This window comes from Dysidea avara, chromosome 10 (genome assembly GCF_963678975.1).
Source record: "Dysidea avara chromosome 10, odDysAvar1.4, whole genome shotgun sequence".
In the NCBI taxonomy this organism is placed as follows: domain Eukaryota; kingdom Metazoa; phylum Porifera; class Demospongiae; order Dictyoceratida; family Dysideidae; genus Dysidea; species Dysidea avara.
Window position 1 is genome coordinate 22,831,275 of NC_089281.1, and position 20,171 is coordinate 22,851,445.

Sequence of the window (20,171 nt, forward strand, 5' to 3'; positions counted from 1 at the left end):
TGTAATGTTTTAATTAGCGTGATTTCCAACTATCTCTGTAGGTGGATTCATCAGTAGTTAATGTTGTGCCAACTGGAGTTTTTTGGACAACTTAGTTTTGTGCATACACACACGAGTGGAGTATTTTTGGGTTTTTCCTGGTAGGCAAAAAAAAAACAATAATAGGCCTACCAGGTTTTTTCCTGGGGCTGTCTAGGGCTGGACAGTTCCAAATTTATTATTTTTCTTTATTATTAGTTGCTGCTAAGCCCCCACTCCAGTTTGTAGTTACCTAGGTAGTAGTTGGTGTATGTAGTTGTAAGTGTTGTTAAAGTTCAATGACAGTAGCCCACACTTCGTGGTGCACAATCCAGTGTTAATGTTGCATGTGGGTGATAAGGGTAATAGTATGATTTATTGCTGCTTGACATGGATAATGGAGTTGGTAGTATTATTAAAGGATGTGATGATAATCAGCTATTTACCACCTTTGATGGGAGATTGAAGACAACTTTGACTGAGGTTACACTGAGGTCATACTTGCTGCTGGAGGACAATTACTAGCACGTGATTAGATCATTTGAATGTCACGTGAATATGATACACAGCTTCTAATAGTTCTTGCGCGACAACAAAAACAAGCGAAATCACGTGCATAGAATTTCGACCAATCAAATTGATTTATTTTTGAACTTCAAACTATAATTACCACACGTGACTTCCGCTTTAAATTTGTCGACGCGCAAGAACTATTAGAACCTGTGTACCCACCTCAAAAAATTTTTTTGTCACGTGAACCCCAGTGAGCAGTTTAACGCCTCAAGTGGACCTCATGTGACCTTAGTTGTTTGTACCCTACAAAATGCGGGCGTCTGGATTCAGTGGAATGGAATGGTGGACTGGAATGGTGGACTGGAATGGTGGAATGGACTGGAATGGAATGGTGGAATGGACTGGAATGGAATGGTGGAATGGACTGGTGGAATGGAATGGAACGGTACTTTAGTAATTTCAATTGGTGGTCACCTCTTTATAAAGACCACCTTCTAACAAAGACCACCTCTTTATAAAGACCGTTTTACTTTAATGTTTAAAATGCTGCTATCTTGTTGTTTTAGAGTGTATCCCCATAGAATGGTCTTATTGACCAGTTGTGCACCACATGCCTAGAAAAATCAGAGTGATATCTGATTTGTAATACAGCAATATACCCCATGCAAAAACAGTTTGGCTGTATAAAGTGACGTCCTAATCAAACTAAAAGTAACTGACAACTATAGGAGCTATTATTTGGTGAGGCTAAGAAATACTGACAAATAACTTGCTATAATTTATAAAAATTTGGTCCATCATCATTCACTCGTACAGTCTTGCTGCATTCCTAATTAATCCCCTGTAACACTAATTGGCTAGTAATTTTATTATTATTAGCACTTTACAGTGATCAGCACTGGAGGTCTCACAGCAACATTTGCTGCAGCCTTAGGATTACCTAACCTAATTCAAGGACTTAGAACTAGCTGCCTTTTTTCTCCTCTACAACACCGGACTATTGAAAAAGGTACCAATTTACTAGCCAATTAGATTTACAGGGAATTAATTAGGAATACAGTCAGACTGCACAAGTCAATGATAAAGGACAAAGATTATTGTAAATTATACTTAGTTGCCAGTATAATATTGACATTCATTTCTAGATATTAGCTCCTTTAGTTGCCAGTTGCTTTTAGTTTCGTGGACACATATTTTTTTTGTATAGCCAAGCTGTTTTTTTATATGGGGTATATAGCTATTACTGTATTGTATCATAATCAGATATGACTGGCTTTTCTAGGGGACATAACATGTGGCACACAATTCATCAATAAGACTGTCTTATAGGGCTCTAAAACAACAATTCAGATAATGGTCTTTGTAAAGAGGTGGTCTTTGTTAGAAGGTAGTCTTTTAAAAGAGGTGACCACTAATTGAAATTACTTACATTCCACTATTCCATTCCATTCCACCATTCCAGTCCATTCCACCATTCCAGTCCATTCCACTCCACTGAATCCAGACGCCCACAAAATGCCCATAATTGCACATTTCTGAGCTGTCAGCAAATACATTGTGTTTATTCACACCTCAGAAATATGCTGTAAATTGCATTTATATTGCTGCTCAAGCCCTATCATTCCCAGCCATTAAACAGCCATTTTTCTTTGTTTTGTCTGCACAATGGGATAGAAATAACTGAGCTGGTTTTAAATATTACAGTCAAATCATACATAACCCATACCTGCACATAGGGCAGGTAACAATGCTAGTAGCCAATAATCTTAAGACTGTCTTCAGTAGTTTCTTCAGTAGCTAAAATAAAGTTAAACATGGCATATGTGGTTCTTCAAACATAAATAGCTACACTTAGTTATATCGGTATATCGTATCGGTATCGTATCGGTTTGAAAATGATTAATCCATATTGTATCGGTATCGGATCGGTTTAGTTTTCTTATATCGGTACACCTCTAATTATAGGTATCTTATTAATTATTGTATGCTCCTACAGTTTGATTCTACGGTGAAGTCGATGGAGGAATCTGTAATATGAGGATAATAATAATCAGAGTTTACGTTCACTTTCCCTGCCACCATTATCTCCATTAACGCCAGGTTTTTCAACTTCCTCTCCAGCATATACAAGCAGCACATCTTCAGAAATAAAACTCAAGTTTTAAGCTATTTGGTGACATATGTGACAAAGATGTTAAGCCAAGGCATATGCGCTTTAATCACCAAACTAAACTCTGCACTACTTTTACATTTTAGTAGTTCAAGACAGGATGCCTACTTATTGCATGTTGGACCAACACACAGTTCATTCAACTTTAGAATTACAAGACTTTTTGCCATCTAATGATGATTATTCTAAGCTAAAGTCCCATTTTGCTTTTTTTATTTCAAGAATCCTGTGTAGCAATATGGATTATTTTCATATAAAGTTTTTGGAGCCTCAGTCACTCACTATATACCTCATTAATATTCTGCTGAGATGTCGTCAAAAGTTGTAAGCTTTTGGATTGTTTCTCGTGCATAGACATGCGCTGTAACAGTCTACAGGTTCCACTTGGAGTACAGCTGAAAAATTAAGCAAAATATGAAGATGTAATACTGAATTTGCACAAGTATGTGCCATCAAAGAGTCTTGTCATATCTGTTCAGGTTAATTCACGTGAAAATGATGTCGAAGAAAAGCTTTTATACTCATTGCTCTTTGGAGTGGATCAGTTATCTGTAGTACGTTATCAAGGAAGCAAAACTATAAGACGTTGTTTATCAAATTCTGTACAAAGGCTAGAAGGCTTGTATCCTGTAGCAGAAGACTGGCACACTGAAGTGGTTGTGTTGAAAGTAAGCATATATACATTGAATATCACAGCACTTAAGTGTTTGTCCATTCTATAGGCTATATGGGTGAAACTACGGTGCAGCAGTTTGGACCTATTACAAAATGACTATAGCACAATGCAATAACTACAAAATGTGATTGGTTGAAGAAATGTAAAAAAGGAACCAAAGGACAATTTTAATGCATACCAGGATTCTTTTTAAACCAGGTACGCGCCCACAGCCGGCTATAGGCACACTGGCTGTGGGCACGCGCGCCTGGTTTACTGAAATTGTTTTCGTAAAAACGTGTATGTGTGTACCTATCTACCTATCTATGTTTGTCCGTACGCACCCACGTGAGCAAATCCTTTTAGTGGTAAAAACAGTCAGCCTATGAAAATTAAACACTAAATGAAGCCCGTATTAAACTTGAGCATAGGCAAGGTTTGCATTGAGGTAGTTTCTTTTCGTCGGTTTGAAATACAGGTGTAGTGACTCTACAAACTTCGTGAACTACCTTCTAGGGCTGGGACGAATATTAATTATTCACTTGCTAGTCTTTAGTGGTGTTGTTTATGTATTGTTTGTGTAGCTTAACCCCTGTAGATTGCCAGACAGGCATGTTGTGGTATTGTTATGCCACCCTACTCCCTCAAAGTTACTAGTTCAAGGTAACCAGCTGCAGGTATGTTGTGGTGGTTTTGTCACTATTGTAATGCTCTTCCTACCCCTGTAGGTTACTAGCCAAACAATCTGGTCAAGTTGTCTACTCTCCACAGGAAGTCACTTTTTTGTTAATTTAGTAATAAGAACATGGGATACATACATTAGCTTTTACACTCACAGCTATGGTTCAAATATGTTACTGTTAAGATACAAGTCATGAAAGTGAATTAAGTGATAAAGTTATAAAACCAAACTTACCAAAGTAATAAAACTGATAGACAAAGTACTGACTAACTGTCAAGTAACTTCAAATTCTTATTCAAAAAGATAAGTGACTCCACATTTTCAGGCTTCAAAGAACTACGCAATTTAGTTACAGTTAAACCTGCGACTGAAAATATTCTCTCTGATGGGGTACTTGTGGCTGGAATGTTTAACAAAGCTCTAGCAACTTTTGCAAGTTTTGGGAATCTCTTTTCATTATTTTTCCACCAGGTAAGTGGCTTTGTGGTTCTTTTAACAGTTTTTTCCAATAAATATTGCTCTAATTCTGCTTGGCTTGTTACACAGACGTCTTCTTTCTCAGGACCAAGTAGTTTATCAAGAGCTGTAAGCTTCTTTGCCTTCTTTTGAACTGGTTCAACTACCTGTAACTAATCTTCAGAACCAGAAGGTGTCACAGCTACAGCCAAACCGAAACTGTCCATCTGCTCAATTATACTTGCTCTAATACACTCCTTGCTGTCTTCAGATAATGACTGAATCAATTTAAACCTTGGGTCTACCAATGGTGCAAGTACAATTGGGTCACTTGTTTCCAGCTGCTCAAGATCCCACCTCCTAGTAATTTCATCTGCTACAACTCTTTTGAACTCCTCTATAGCTGGAGGAGATGGATCTTCAGTTTCACTTTCAGGTTCCTTCCTGAGACCTTCCACTAAGCCTAACAAAATTGGTAGCGTAGTAGAAAGAGATGAGTTTTCTTCATAACTAAAGAAGGTGGTTGCAGTTTCAAATGGTTTCAGTATCTTTACAAGTTCTTCTGCAAGTGTCCACTGATCACTTTTCAGGTCTAAGTATTGATCCTTTCTTTTAGTGACTTGTTCACAAGATAGTACTGCTGAAACAGGCCATCTTGTTTCAACCAATCTCTTTAACATATAGTAAGTCGAATTCCATCATGTTGTACAACTTTGTATTAATTTGAGCTCTGGTTGCTCCATTTGCTTTTGCCTTTTTTTCAATTCTTCACTAGCCACAACACTATGCTTGAAGTGTCCTACCAACTTACTGGCAGCTCCTGTTAGACGTTCAATAGTATTAATGGATAATCCAGCATTTACACAAAGCTGCAAGCAATGTCCAGAACATTTCATTTCCTGCCACCCTCGCTTACTTTCCAGTATGTCTGAAGAGCTTTCCATGTTTGAAGCTTGATCATGGACTGACAGAAATTTTTTCACTGATGCCCCAGTTGTCCGCAATTTGCATTAGTTTGTCTGCTATATTCTGCCCTGTGTGCCTTTCAGACATGTCTGGGGTTTCCAACACACAAGAGATCATCTTCCACTCCGTCAAGATGTAGTGTACCGAGACAGTTATATATGCCTCAGTGGCAGAGCTTGTCCAAATATCTGTCGTGAGAGCAATTGAGCTTGCTTCTGTTTCTAGTTTGTCTTGTAACTTTTCCTTCACTGCTCCGTGCTTTTTATGTATCACACCTGTAATGAACTTTCTGCTGGGAACTTTGTAGTTGGGCTCCAAATAATCCATCAGTTTCAGAAACCCTTTTCCTTTGACCATGCATATTGGTTTTAGATCGATCGCTATCATGTTAACACTTCTTTCTGTAGTAGCGCTAGCTCTGGCTTCACTACAATATTGCTGCTTCGAGAAAATATCTGCTTCGAAGTACCGGGTTCTTCTCTTGTCTTCTCACTATTCTAGGTGCATATATAAGACTATGCTTCGCCTGCAGGTGAAGTCTAAGGTTAGTTGTTCCGCCTCTGTACGAAAAATCCTGTTTACAAATAGTACACTTAGCTCTTGGAGCACCCTTGATCTTTTTATAGTATTTCCAAACATCAGAACGAGATTTACTTGTACCCTCCGCCATTATACCATAATTATTTGTAACATTTCAATTAATATACGTAATATTATTGTGTATGACATCATAATACATTACATACATGTTCGAACAGTTCTGCGTGACTTCGAATGTACTTGAAGCTTCGAATTGATCGAACATTCGAATATTCGTCCCAGCCCTACTACCTTCCCATTGGGCTCTTCATGTATTTAATGACCAAAAAACACCGTAGCAAGCCTCTTAGGCTACTAGGAAATGCATATCTCTTTGACTTGAAAAGGGGCATGTCCCTATGTACGCGTACAAAAATGAAGGGTAGCCTTGAGGTTTTGTAGAGAGAATTTGTAGGAAAAATACTATATACGAACTATAAAATGGCTGAGAAGATACTTCTGTGCGTAATAAGTTGTTGAAAGCAGTTTGTTCGAAATACGCTTCCTTAGCAATGTAATTAGAGAATTACAAAATAATTCACCAATTACGAAATCTGAAATTACAAAACTATGCATAATATTGCATTATTACCAGCTATATATCTAGCGCCTGGTTTTTGGAAGTAGCACAATATCAACTTGTTTACTTTAGTAGTTCACGGTCACATACTCAGGGCTTATGAATAATGGACAAATTCCTGACAAATTAACCATTTTCTAACCATAAATTGATTTGGCAGGACATTGTGTCCTTTCAAAGTGTAAGGGGAAGCCTATTGCCTGAGCTGTGCATGACTATTTATTCTATTAATTAACAATAACTACCAGTTGGTTGCTAGATGCTACATTCTTGCAAACCAAGGGTGGGACCACAAATTATACCAATGCCAACCCCTCTGCTGCACTGAAACCCCACAAAGGTACTGTACATATATAGCAGTTCTGTGGCTATGACAAACGACTATCAGCAGCACAACCAGCAAAGTGCAGTGCATTTTTATCTATACAGTGTGCTGGTGTGTCCAGTCAACTACATGTTTGTCCAACCAACTGCAAGTTTGTCAGAAAATGTGTCTTGACACTTAGAAATTCTTTATCATAGAGCCCTGATACTGTGTGCTGCAATGGATCAACTAAAAATGGATAGTTTAAGTAGTGTACCTGACTCCGTGCAGGAATCAGGAATAAATTACTGAAAAGGAGAAATTTTTACTTGACATTGCAGAGTCACTTATCTCCAGAGTAGTAAAAGTTCACAACCACCTTGTGATGGTAGCACAGATCACATTTATGAATATGGCTGTGAAGTCCTATCTCTTGGGTTTTTATTTTTAAATTATCAAGATGCAATACAGGAGGGTGATGGAGAACGTATTACATTGTGCTGGAAGTATTTTTGTTATTATTTAAAGCCATACATAGGTGGAATTATGCCATAGAAGCATTCAACATTCTAGCTAACAGGAAGGTTTTACCACCAAGGTTAGCCTACCAGTTGGTTTGGTCCAGGTTGTTAATACACACACAAATGGAAAACCAGGCTACAACATTCCCTGTGACTTGTATGTTGAACACGTTAATCAAATACTCAAAGAGTGAACCAAGAGTTTTGTCACCAAACCCTTGTGGTCTGGGATAAGGTTTCAGGCAGGCTCTCTATAGCCTTCATTTCTCACACACTGGCTTCTATTAACATAAAACTTGCGTGACAGACAGACAGACAGACATGTATACAGACACACAATTTTTGGCAAACCAGTTTCATTATCAGATATGTATGTACCCTGTAGCTGATCTTCACCAGCTGCAGGGTGCACACCTGTGGGTTTACAATGTTTAGGATTCATCTTAGCATGCCGAATCAATATTTGTATCCTCCACAGGATGACTTACTCATTGAGAGCTTCTGCTAATGCAGTCAAATTTCCTTCATCAAGATTGGTGGTTGGTTCATCCAGTGCTAATATTCCACAGTTGAGACTAAACGTTTCAGCTAATGCTAAACGTATTACAAGTGAAGCCAGCATCTGGTGGAGAAAATTTCAATGACAATGCTTATCATTGTGGGTATACCTTTTGACCAGCACTACACCGTCCTCTCATATCCATCTTAGTTCCTCTTCCTTTGTACATAACAACCTAATGTTGTAATAAGGAAATGAGAAAGAGTTCTCCACTTCATTTGCCTACCTATACACATAGTGATTGGTCTTATCATACAGTATGATAGCACTATATAGTAGGGACCACAAAGGTCTGGGGCATGGCCCATGAAAAAACATCACCCAAGAGCCAACCTCACTTTTCCTTGACGATGATGAGGCAATGTTGGTTAGGTAAAACTAAGCCCAACCAAGCCTTCAGATTTACCAGAAATGCTTTCAACAAGTTGCTATGGAATTTTAAAAAAAAATTGTTAAATGGAATTTTCTACTGACTGACTGACTAACTGACTGACGCTTTCAGACAAGTGTAACTCAATAACAGCTAAGGCTACAAGCTTGATTTTTTCACTGTTTGACGTCGCTTCAGCCGGACATGTGCCTTTTGGCATACCATAGTACGTACAATGCATTCTTCATGGACTTTCCAGTATCCTTCTTTGTGTCCCATTCATCTTTGCTAACAGTGAAAGGTGTTGATTTGGCAGTAGCGCATGATGGCTACCTGTCGTAATGGAGATTGTCCATATTTTTCATAGTAGCTACTTTGATTGCAGAGGTGCTTTTCAAACAGCTCTTGATTCGTAATGCTGTGTAATGGGTTGAACATAGCTGACAATGAAGCGTAATGAATACTTCACTTTTCAGACAATAATTGATACCTGGAGCGTGCGGCACCATTTCTTTCTTTTGATGTGGTATATGTGGGCTTACCAGTCATAATAGTTTTATTTTACAAAAAAGTTAACAAACAAGTACAGTAGACCCTCAGTTATCCAAAATTGGAAATGACTGTTCTATTAGAGTATTAAAGTGTATGTTCTATTAGAGTATTTCAACAAAGCGCTGTATATAAATGTAAGGGCTTCAGTTCTCCGAACAATTCACTTATCTGAACACCTTTACCATTGCCTGAGACACATTGGGGTTCAGATAACCGAGGATCTGCTGTACACAAAAACATTTGGAATTTTCAACTAGAGTATATAGGGACCATAGCACATCAATAAAAGTATTGAAACAAGCTGGAGTAGTGTACGATATTAAAACAATAAGAAGAGTTATATCCCTACTATGCATTTCCATTATGGTACCTTGAGCACAGTAGAGACATAACACTTTTTATTGTTTTCACTGTGATTTAATATCATGCACTACTCCTTATTGATGTGCTATGGTTCCTATTCTAGTTGAAAATCCAAATTTTTTTTTGTACTTGATATAGATAGGCTGATGATTTTTTCATTCACATTACCATCGTGATAAAATGCTAAAGTACACAAGTATGTACATGCACCCCCTGTACTATCTACAGTTTTAATGCTCAGTGTGTCAAACTGTATTCTAGACTTTCAATTTTGAACCACTTGTAAGTAGTCTGATTTAAAGTTGGATTCCTTGCACAATGATTAGGAAATACATACTGTTAAAATTAGGATAGGCATTCTACAAAGAGCATCATACAGTACGGTATACGTAGTACTGTATATTAGGGATCATGGAGGTTTGCACTCTCTCTCTCTCACAAAAAAAAACAACAAAAAAACATTAACCAGAAACCAGCTCCATAATCCCTTCATGGTGCTTTGGCAATATTGGTTAGACCTAAAGTGCCTTCAGTATGACCCGAAATGCTTCCAATAGGTTGTCACAAAATTATTTTCAAATTGAAATTTTCTACACTGACAGACTAACTACATGCCTATTACCCTTCAGACAAGCGTAACTCGATAATGGCTAAGGCTATGGGCTTGATTTTTTGACTGTAGACATCCACGGACTTACCTTTGTCCTGCATTGTGTACCAATTCTCTTTGCTGACAGGTGGTGATTGGAGGTAACGTCTGATAAGTTTGTAACAGGAATCGCCTGTATTTTTGGATTGATTACAGAGGTGCTTCTTGTACTGTTCTGCATTTGTATCACTATGTAATGAGAAGATAACTAAAAAAGCGTATGTCAACTACACTTTTCACTAATTGATAGTTGGAGCATGTGTTCAGATGAATTACAAAGTGGATATTGTGCTAGTATTGGTTTACAAGCTAAAATAACTATTTGACTATCCATTATATTTGACTATCAAACACACTAGTTGTATGAAGGTGAGTTTGAGACAAGCTAAGGTTAGGGGGAGTGATGAAACTGTCCTGGCAAAGCCTCACACTCACCATAAACTTACCTTCATACAGACATTGAAAGACATCCTTATGTTTAATAGGCAAACCACAATTAATGTTAGGTTCAGCTTTAATACTTTCTTTCTCACCTACGTTACTTTAGTATAATATAAAATTATAGAAACTTTGGTTTCACACTTATAAGGTAGAAACTAAAAGAGGTGGGTAGCCAGAAGTGCCATGATGCATTGGACTGACTAGAGAGAGAAAGAGAGTGCCTGGTAAACTGCATTACTATAGCTTTTTCTACTTACTTAGGTTTTTTGGTGTTTATAGCCCAATGCCGGTGAAGAAACCAATACTGGCTCTATATAACCTGCCAAAACAATCAGTCTGGTGCCTTCTTTTTTTTTGATACGATATGCACGGGTTCACCATCATAACTATGTTACAAAAAAGTAAACAAACAAGTACAAGAACAAGTTGATGTTATGCTACTTCTAAAAGCCAGGCACCCATGTAATTAATACTAACTAATTAGGAAATTAATCAACCATGTATACGATTTAGTTTATATTTGTGCTATTGTTATTATTAATTCAGCTAGATATTAATACTGTAATTTAGCATATTTTGTAATTCATCGATTATTTTGTAATTCAGTAATTACGTTGCTATGCACTGCTAAGGAAGCGTAACTATAACAAACCACTTTAAATGGCAAATCATGCACAGAAGTATCTTCTCGACTGTTTTATAGTGTGTCTATTGTGTTTTCTCATGTGAATTGTATAAAGAAAGCCTCAAGATTACCCTTCACTTTCATTCATGTAAGTACAGGTAACGCCCCCCTTTCAACTCAAAGGATACGCTATCTAAGAGGCCTTCAACATTGTTTTAAAGTTGTTAAACGTCTATAAAACTGAAAGGGAAGACTGTCCAAGTAGTACATGAAGGCTTGCCATACCTGTATTTCAGACCACCGAGAAGAAACCACCTCAGAACAAAGTTTATGTGTGTGGAAGTTTAATTCAGACTTAATTTAGCTTTCAATTCTTACATCCTGGCTGCTTTTTTACCATTTTAAACATTTTTGCTCACATGGGTGCGTACGGACAAATAAACATAGGTAGGTAGGTAGGTAGGTAGGTAGGTAGGTAGGCAGGCAGGCAGGCAGGCAGGCAGGCAGGCAGGCAGGCAGGCAGGCAGGCAGGCACACACACACACAACACACACATTTTTTACGAAAACAATTTCAGTAAACCAGGCACATGCCTGGTTTTAGAAATTTAAGTTCTATTAGGGAACGCAGACATAAAAAGTAGTGAAACGGGAGGTCACCTACACCTGCAGATATACTAATGGATATTTGATTCCTAATTCAGTCATGGTTATATAGATTAAATTAGGGATTAAATGTTCGCTAGTATATCTGCAGGTGTAGGTGACCTCCCTTATTTCACAAATTTTTATTTCTATGATCCCTAATCAAAACTTTAATTTTTCCTTGTACTTGTATACTATAAAGTGTGCAGGCTTTTACAATTATTTACTGTACGTAGCAACACGGGTATGTACATAATACAAAGAGTACACATAAATTATAACTTACCCTGTAGTGGTATATACGACGATGAGTAGTAACAGAACTTCCATGTAATTCACTATCTGACAATATCTCTATGTTATCAATATCTGAAAATATAACACAATCAGTTGATGACTATGTAGCTATCCACAGTACTACAATACACATATTCTAGTATGATATTGGTTTTCAAGACAGCCTTATTCCATGTTAACAGACTCTATATTATACTATTAAACAAACAATGCAATACATGAACCTTAAAACACCAAGGCTGTGCTTCACCAGAGTTTATAAACACAATCAAGTTACCATCAGCTTAAAGCACTGCATGATTACTACTAACTAAGGGGAAAAGTTTTAAATTTTTTGAAACACCTCCAGGGGCTGATCCAGGACTTAGCTAGGGGAGGGGCACAAACAGGCCAAGTTGTAGGTTGTTGAGTAGCGCCAGATTATCTTATTAGTTGCATTTTTGAACCAGTAAATAATACACCTCTTAGTAGTAACTCACTGTTGATTTTTACCTTTGCAGATGGTTGTTGAGTGTTTAAAAGGTTCTGAATGTTTTAAACAACAAAATAATTATTTTTAGAGGCACTTAGTACACACGAAGTTGCTGGGTGACAACTTCATAGCTTTGGCTTCAGGTGAATTTGTAATAAATGCTAGTAAAATGTGCATATTTTCGTGAGTTTTATAAGCTGATCTTGGCCTGACAAAGTTTAGCATTTTAATCAGAAGTATGACTCCTCCACAAGGTGAGGGACATTTGCCCCTAATGCCCCATCCTGGATCCACCATTGACCTCTATACCCATTCAGAAAACAAATCCCCCCCATTTAGCATAGTATGTTTTGATCTTTGATATTTAATGAGGTACTAAGAACCTCCTGGCATATTAGAAACCTCCTTGGTTAGAAACCTGCTGAGTAATTTATTCAGACTTCCAAGCATGTTCACAGTGTAGTATTTAGCACAAAATGTACTTAAAACCTAGTTATGAAAACGTGCTTTTGATTGTCAAAAATATAATGTGTTTAAACACCAAACCATGTTCTAAGTCGGTTAGGAACCATGTCATTGGTTCTTTTCATAGTTTAGAAACCTCAGTTTCGCGTCGGTTTCTATAGAATCATGAAGAACCTTGGGCTGGGTATACTTATTAGAATTTTTACACACAGGTATTTTTTGGTTGCATACAGCATTGCTGATCATGTTGAGGAATCCAGGCAAATGTCATGTACATAGCTGATATTTGGGAGTATACCAAGTTTTTAAAAGTTGCTTTTGTACCTCCTCCTTTGTAAATATCAATCCAGAGTTCTCGTATGATCTTGTTGACCTCTTCCATCTTGGCTTTGTGATACTGAGTGATTGCTCTGGAAGTCATTTCTCAATTGTAGCAAGAACAGAAGATATGTTACATTTTACCTGTCCAGTGCTTTGTAGAATTTATCCAAGTCAGAATTTGTCACCTCAAGAGCCTAATAGAATTTAGTATTGCCAATGTGAAGCACAGTAGTACTTAATAGTAGGGATTTTCTTTACAATTAAAAAAATTATTTTAGAAATATTTTAAAAATATCTTAGCAGAAGAGTCTCAATGCATATTTTAAAAATAATGCAATTAGACACTAAATCATAGAGCATATGACTTACATTTTATGCCACATGCAATAACAATCATTTTTTGACTGCTTTTCATATTATTCTTAATACTCGCATTACTGGAGATTTTGCCCATGAAAATCCAATGAAAAAAATGCCTTGTGAAAAATAAAGTTTTCATTGGGGCCATTTCATAGCATTTTCATAGGAAAATTTAGTGAAAACCCAATGAAAAATTACCACTGAAAACTCTGTGAAACTGCTTTTCATGGAATGGACCTTATCCGCAATGACATCATAATTGACAGAATGGCCGTGTTTAGTGTGGGCACTTCATACGTAATCACTAAAATGAGCTTTGTTTGCGGATTTCACAACATGGAACTATTGGATAATAAAAGTTAAAGGCTAGTTAGCATGATGTGGTGATGCGAAATAATCCCACCAGACGAAACCAGACTTAAGTTTGCTATCAATGCAATACCACATGCATTTGTCTTGTAATTAAGTATGTATGCCTCACCTTGCCTCTTGCTGCAGTATGTAAACATTAACATAGCGAACCGCCATCTCTCCCAATATCCTCTGTACAAAAGTGCCCACACTATCGGCCACCATTTTGTGCTTTGACGTCATTGTGGATAAGGTCCATTTTCATTGGTTTTTCATTACATTATCCAATTAAAATGCTATAACTTCATTGGTGCCACCCAATGAAAACTTTACTTTTCACGACATTTTTTTCATTGGATTTTCATGGACAAAACATCCAGTAGTGTTGATTGTATAATAATTATTTTAAAAACTATTAGTCCTGAAGGTCTATTGGCAACATGTGAATTAAAAGTGTAATATTCTGTTATGGCTATGGGTAATATGAATTTAGTTGAAAATGGGTTGCAGAAAGAAATATGTTTACACAATTTCAACCGGGGATTTCTACACCTAAACTCCCAAGATCTCAACCACTGCTGCTACTGCCAGTTATCTATTTTCCTTAATTTCTACTTGTAAATGAAAGTTTTATTGTAAGTCTATGGTGCAGTAAAATATTTGCATCTAATAAGGGAAGTTCTAGAACATTCTACATGTGCCGCTGTTCTAAAACAATGTAATGACTATATAGCTACAACTGCAACACTCTTTCTTCTGAATATATTTCAGTATGTATGTATTCTATACTCTTTTAGTGTATTAGTACTGTTGATTTTAAACCAGGCGCGCACCCACAGCCGGCTGTGGGCGCGCCTGGTTTACTGAAATTGTTTTCAGAAAAGTGTGTGTGGGTGTGTATCTACCTACCTATCTATCTACCTGTTTGTCCGTACACACCCATGTGAGCAAAATCATAAATGGTAATAGCAGCTTGTACGTAAGAAGTAAAAACAAAATGAAGTCTGTATTAAACTTCTGCACAGGTAAACTTTGCTCTGAGGTGGTTTCTTCTCGGCGGTCTGAAAAATGGGTGTGGTGACTCTTCATATACTTCATGAACGGTCTTTCCTTTCAGACGTTTAACACCTTTAAAACAATGTTGAAGGCCTCTTAGACTACCAAAGATAGCGTATCCTTCATGTTGAAAGGGGGGCATTACCTGTACTTACGCGAAGCAAAAATGAAGGGCAGCCTCGAGGCTTTCTCTAAACAATTTGTGTAAGAAAACATGATAGACACACTATAAAACAGTTGAGAAGATACTTCTGTGCGTAATTTGCTGTTTAAAGTGGTTTGTTACAGTTACGCTTCCTTAGCAGTGCATCAGAGGAGGTCGGAAGTGTAATAAATGCTACAAAAAAATTTTCGAGTTAATTGCATTTTTGAGATTGCAAGGCAGGGTATAGCGTGAAGGAGGGCAGCAGCATTGAATGTTGGCTGTGAGAATCTCATTTCCAGCTTCTTTGTGGTGGCCAGTTGGTGCTATTGTTCATCTGGAGGCTTTCTTTGTCTTTCTAGTCTTGTGTGATCCCGACTAGGGCGCACGCCACTAATGTATTAGTGAAGTACACTACATAGGATGACTTCTTGGGTGTTTATTCATACTGTTCTTCTCGAGTGGGATTCCTATCTATGTCTTTCTAGCTCGTCAACAAAGACATTTAAAGCATCCGTGGCCTGGCGCAAGATCTCACGTGATTTATACGTAGCCCAAGTTTTAAAAAAACTATCTTATTCAGTGGGGTTTAACGGGGCTTATTGTACCAATGCCATGTACCTGTCGTATTTCATCAAACGGGAGGTATTTCAGTACCCAAAAACGTCCAGTATGCTTTTCAATACAAAGCTATTGGGCTCACGTGCACGCTTCCGACCTCCTCTGGCAGTGCATAGCAATGCAATTACCAAATTACAAAATAATCCATGAATTACAAAATATGCTAAATTACAGTATTTACAAATCCAATTGTCTAATAATAACAATAGCATGAATATAAACTACAATTATATATATGGTTGATTACTATTTGGTTAGAGTGGGGTAGTAGTATTAACTGCATGGGTGCCTGGTTTTAAAAGTATCATTACACCAACTTGTTTTTAGTAGAGATCTATTTACGAATTATTCTCTTGTTTTACCATTTAAAACTAAAATTTGATATTCATTTCAGCTCTATTTATACTACTGTATATAATTATAACACAGTTACGAGGGATATGACAAAAATATATGCACAACTCTCAAGAGCGCACTAGTGCTCAAGGGAGAGTGCGTATATTTTGTTATATCCTGAGTAATCATGGTATATTCTACACACCAGTAGATGAAACAATTACAGATAGCAATTTATTGTGAAACAATACGCGTTCTTAGTGTTAGAGATCAAAATCAGTAGAAATCATTGGGATCAGACGTCAGTTTCAGACCCATCTGGTTATATATTCCAAAGTAGGGCTGGGACGAATATTGAAATTTACCTTCGAATATTCGCTAATAAAATATTCGAACATTCGAAGCTTCGGTGTTAGCTTTCAAGTTACAGGTTTTCTTGTATTTATGCACATACTTCTTAGGTTTTACCTTCTAATCCTATTTAATAAGTTTGTATATAAGCATTTGGAAAGAGCATAGCAGCAGTACTGAATGACGCGATCGATCGATTGCAAATGGGCAAGTCCGCTATACTACAATCATGCACAGGTAAACACCAAGTAATAGCTAAAAGTACGCTTTCCATGCATTATCTATCACTTTGTAAGGCTGCAACTATGGTAGCAAGCTGAACTGCAATGGTTTAATTGTGGGCGTGGCACACGGCGATTGCGAAGAGATGAACATTGATCACGCAAGAGGAATAAGTAGCTGCAATAAAGATAACGACATTTATTTGTAATTCTTTCGTAGGCTATAAGTGCATTACGAAGCTTCGAAGGATACTTTTATAATTAAAAGTTTACTTAACCTTCGAACCCACAAAGCATTCGAAGCTTCGTCCCAGCCCTATTCCAAAGGAGACAAGAGTCCATCGACTATACACTACTTGTTTACAATTTTGGTAAGAATTTTATGGAATGTGTGATGTTACGCCATATAATGGTAAGTGTAGTCACAAAGCATGGTATATCACTTATATACCACAGTTTGTTGTGGTTATATCACTTATATACCAGTTTCTTGTGGTTATATCAGTTATATAGCACAGTGCAGCGCTATTGATCTCCACCACAAGTGTAGTATCAAACGGTACAGTAGTACCGTTTCAGTAGGGATCCTGGTGAAAATTTTGCTTGCCTCCAAAAATTCCGTCTTTAAAAATCATCCTAGAGACATTTTACGTGACGAAAATCACCTTTACGCAATAGTACTAGTCCATATAATATATAAAACAGCATTAAATATAGCAAAACACTTACAGGTGGCTGGATATAGAATTTTAAATAATCATCAAAACTCGAATTTTAGTCTCACTGCCTCACTGACCACAGTCGCAAGGCTAGAGGCTAAACAAAGCAGCGCACAGCCACCATTTTATGCCACAATAATAAACTCACCAGTGGGATACATCCCACATGTGCCTTTTGGAGTTCCGACGAGTGTAGGCCCTCTGTGCTTTGTTTTTTCTTTTATCTTCAATCAGGCTGCTTGTCTTCTTCATCCAACGAAACCATATGGAGGAGTTAATTGTATCAACACTTTCTTTCAGCAACATATATAGATGCCACAAAATTATTTCAGAGCTTGATTTCAGAAGCACTTCAGGTCTGGTGCTACCATAAGAGATATACTAGCTGGATATCTGCAAGTTTGCAATTGGGATCCCGTTCGCGATAGGTTCGCAACCATGCCTATCAATTAAAGATCAAGGTGGACTAATAGCAAAGAGTACAGAGACCCCCACCTCTTAACAATTTAGCTATTTTCTTAACAGTAACTCACTCCTTATTGGTCTAGCAAGCTGGCTGACTCGAGATATACTCTAATACAACAGTTACAAGTTACATTGTTCTGATAGACATATTTGTATAAGAAAAAGAAGCAAGCACAATACAAAAACATTATTGTTCTAAAGGAGACAGATGAACCCTCAGCAACAGCAAGGTCGACAGCTGGAGGCACACAGGGACGCTTGGATCTAGAATGCAATCACCTGATACACATTATTGAAGAGCGCAGCAAGGAGAACCCCAAGCTACAGTGAAGCCTGCCCATAACCACAGAATATGGGGAACTCCACTTCTCACTGAGCAAATGGGAAAGATGTTTATAAGTGATGGTATCTGCCTTCCCCATACCTACAGATGTGAAAAATACAAGTGGACTAATACAAGTTACATTGTAGCTAGCTGTGCCACGACAAAAAACTAAACTAACTAATATTTTAAAAATTTGTTAATTTAAAATCAAGTAGTGATCTATGTAACAAAAAGTAGTGAAACAAGAGATGAATGATGGTATTACAGCATAGCTCAGTGGGGAAGTTCCTACTTTGGCACATTAGCTATTATTATTTTGTTCAATGCCAAAGTAGGGACTTCCACTGAGCTATGCTGTAACACCATCATTCGTCTCTTGTTTCACTACTTTTTGTTGCATAGATCCCTACTTCATTTTTAAGTTAACAATTTTTAAAAAAATACTAGTATATGTAGACATCAATAGTACAGTACAAAGCCAGTTTAATTTCAATAGCTACAGGTTACATTCTCTAGGGCCACAGGACAGAAAAGTCTGTGCTACAAGCTATTCCTTTTCATTAGTGTGTATTACATTGTAAAACAGGATGACAAACATCTAATTTGTTACAATGGAGATGCAACTATTCCACATATAGTACCTTGATGTCTGCAGCTCTATGTAAGTATTTGGTATCAGCATCTTTATAGAGTTCACCATCAAGGTCTCGCTGAAGACGCCTTGCCTCATCCCTCAGGCTCAATTGTTGACCCTCCTGATGAGCTCGCTATTGTGTCACAAATATGGTATACATAGATTATATCCTTGCACTACTAACCTGTTTCCTCAGTCTGTCAGCATCAATCCTCATGGTATAATACTTACTATAAGTAAATATATTATATAGTTATACAACGGCCACGAGTGTTCTGCCTGATATAAACGCACGAGCCTTCGGGCTGTCAGGCCCGAAGGCAAGTGCGTTTATACAGGCAGAGCACGAGTGCACGTTGTATAACTGTTATGTACCACTCACCTAATAGGTGGGGAGAGTCTCACAATACAGCTGTAACACTTATAAAGGCCAGGTTTCTAACATCGATTGTGGGTAACCAAGCCAGACGTTGCGATGACGTTCCCCCTGAAGCCACCTGATATATTGAAAGCTAGTACTCTATGGGTTATATCACTAACCTGCATTCGCTGTTCGACTCTCATCATGTAGTGCTCAGTATGCCAGCGTGCCATATAGACTAAGCACCAGACTAATCACCATAGTGATTCTCTTGAGCGAAAAAAGCAGCTAAATAGACGGTTTAAGTAAACAAAACCTAACTACTAAACGATACTAGTCTAATTCTTACTATTCACACTGGCTAAACTTGAATCTGGTGGCATGACAAAACTGGTTACCACAATCGAACGTAAAGGTTAGTATTATTTAGAATATATTTGTTTTACTGAGTCATTGTCGAAGTGGACTACAGTTTAATTTGGGATAAGATGGCACCAGACTAGTAAGGTGTATAAGTACGTTTATATATGTAGACTAGAGTTGTGGCCACCCGCGTTGGCTTTTCGATCGCCATTGGCTGCTTGTAAACATCATACGTATTGGTGACGTTATGGCCCACAATCGACCTTTACATGTCAGGCTATAAAAGAATTCGAGTCATCTATGAAGTGTCTTTCCACCTATTAGGTGAGGTGTCGTAGTGGTCTTCGCCATCGGCACTTGTGCTATGCTGCACAAAACCGCAGCCAGTGCAATATCTGCACTCGCTGCGGTCTGCAGCAGTGCAATATACAAATTATGGCACTGGCGGTGCCTTTGAACTGCCCACGCAGAGTGGTATATATATATAATCACACCAAAAATATATTAGGGTACCCATCATAATCTTCCATCCCATGCTCTCTTAGATATGTATCAATTTCTTGTATCTTCTCATCAATACCATTAATTTCGTCATGTTGCTTGAGGTACTGAATGGTGTCCTCATATTCTCTCAATTTGACCTACAATAACAACACGTACCAAT

The 20,171-nt window shown here is 37.6% G+C and overlaps 1 protein-coding gene across 1 annotated transcript in view; it reads right to left on the reverse strand.

Moving 5' to 3' along the window:
- The window catches only part of LOC136267900 (DNA repair protein RAD50.L-like), a 59,651-nt gene that overhangs the window by 13,726 nt on the left and 25,754 nt on the right, over positions 1–20,171 (reverse strand). Inside the window, exons 33-40 of the mRNA XM_066063082.1 lie at positions 20,021–20,148; positions 18,968–19,013; positions 18,791–18,916; positions 13,344–13,396; positions 13,206–13,291; positions 11,934–12,016; positions 8,113–8,178; positions 7,933–8,066 (exon numbers count right to left, since the gene is read on the reverse strand). Coding sequence (XP_065919154.1) covers positions 7,933–8,066; positions 8,113–8,178; positions 11,934–12,016; positions 13,206–13,291; positions 13,344–13,396; positions 18,791–18,916; positions 18,968–19,013; positions 20,021–20,148 — 722 coding nt within the window. The remainder of the gene's footprint in view (positions 1–7,932; positions 8,067–8,112; positions 8,179–11,933; positions 12,017–13,205; positions 13,292–13,343; positions 13,397–18,790; positions 18,917–18,967; positions 19,014–20,020; positions 20,149–20,171) is intronic.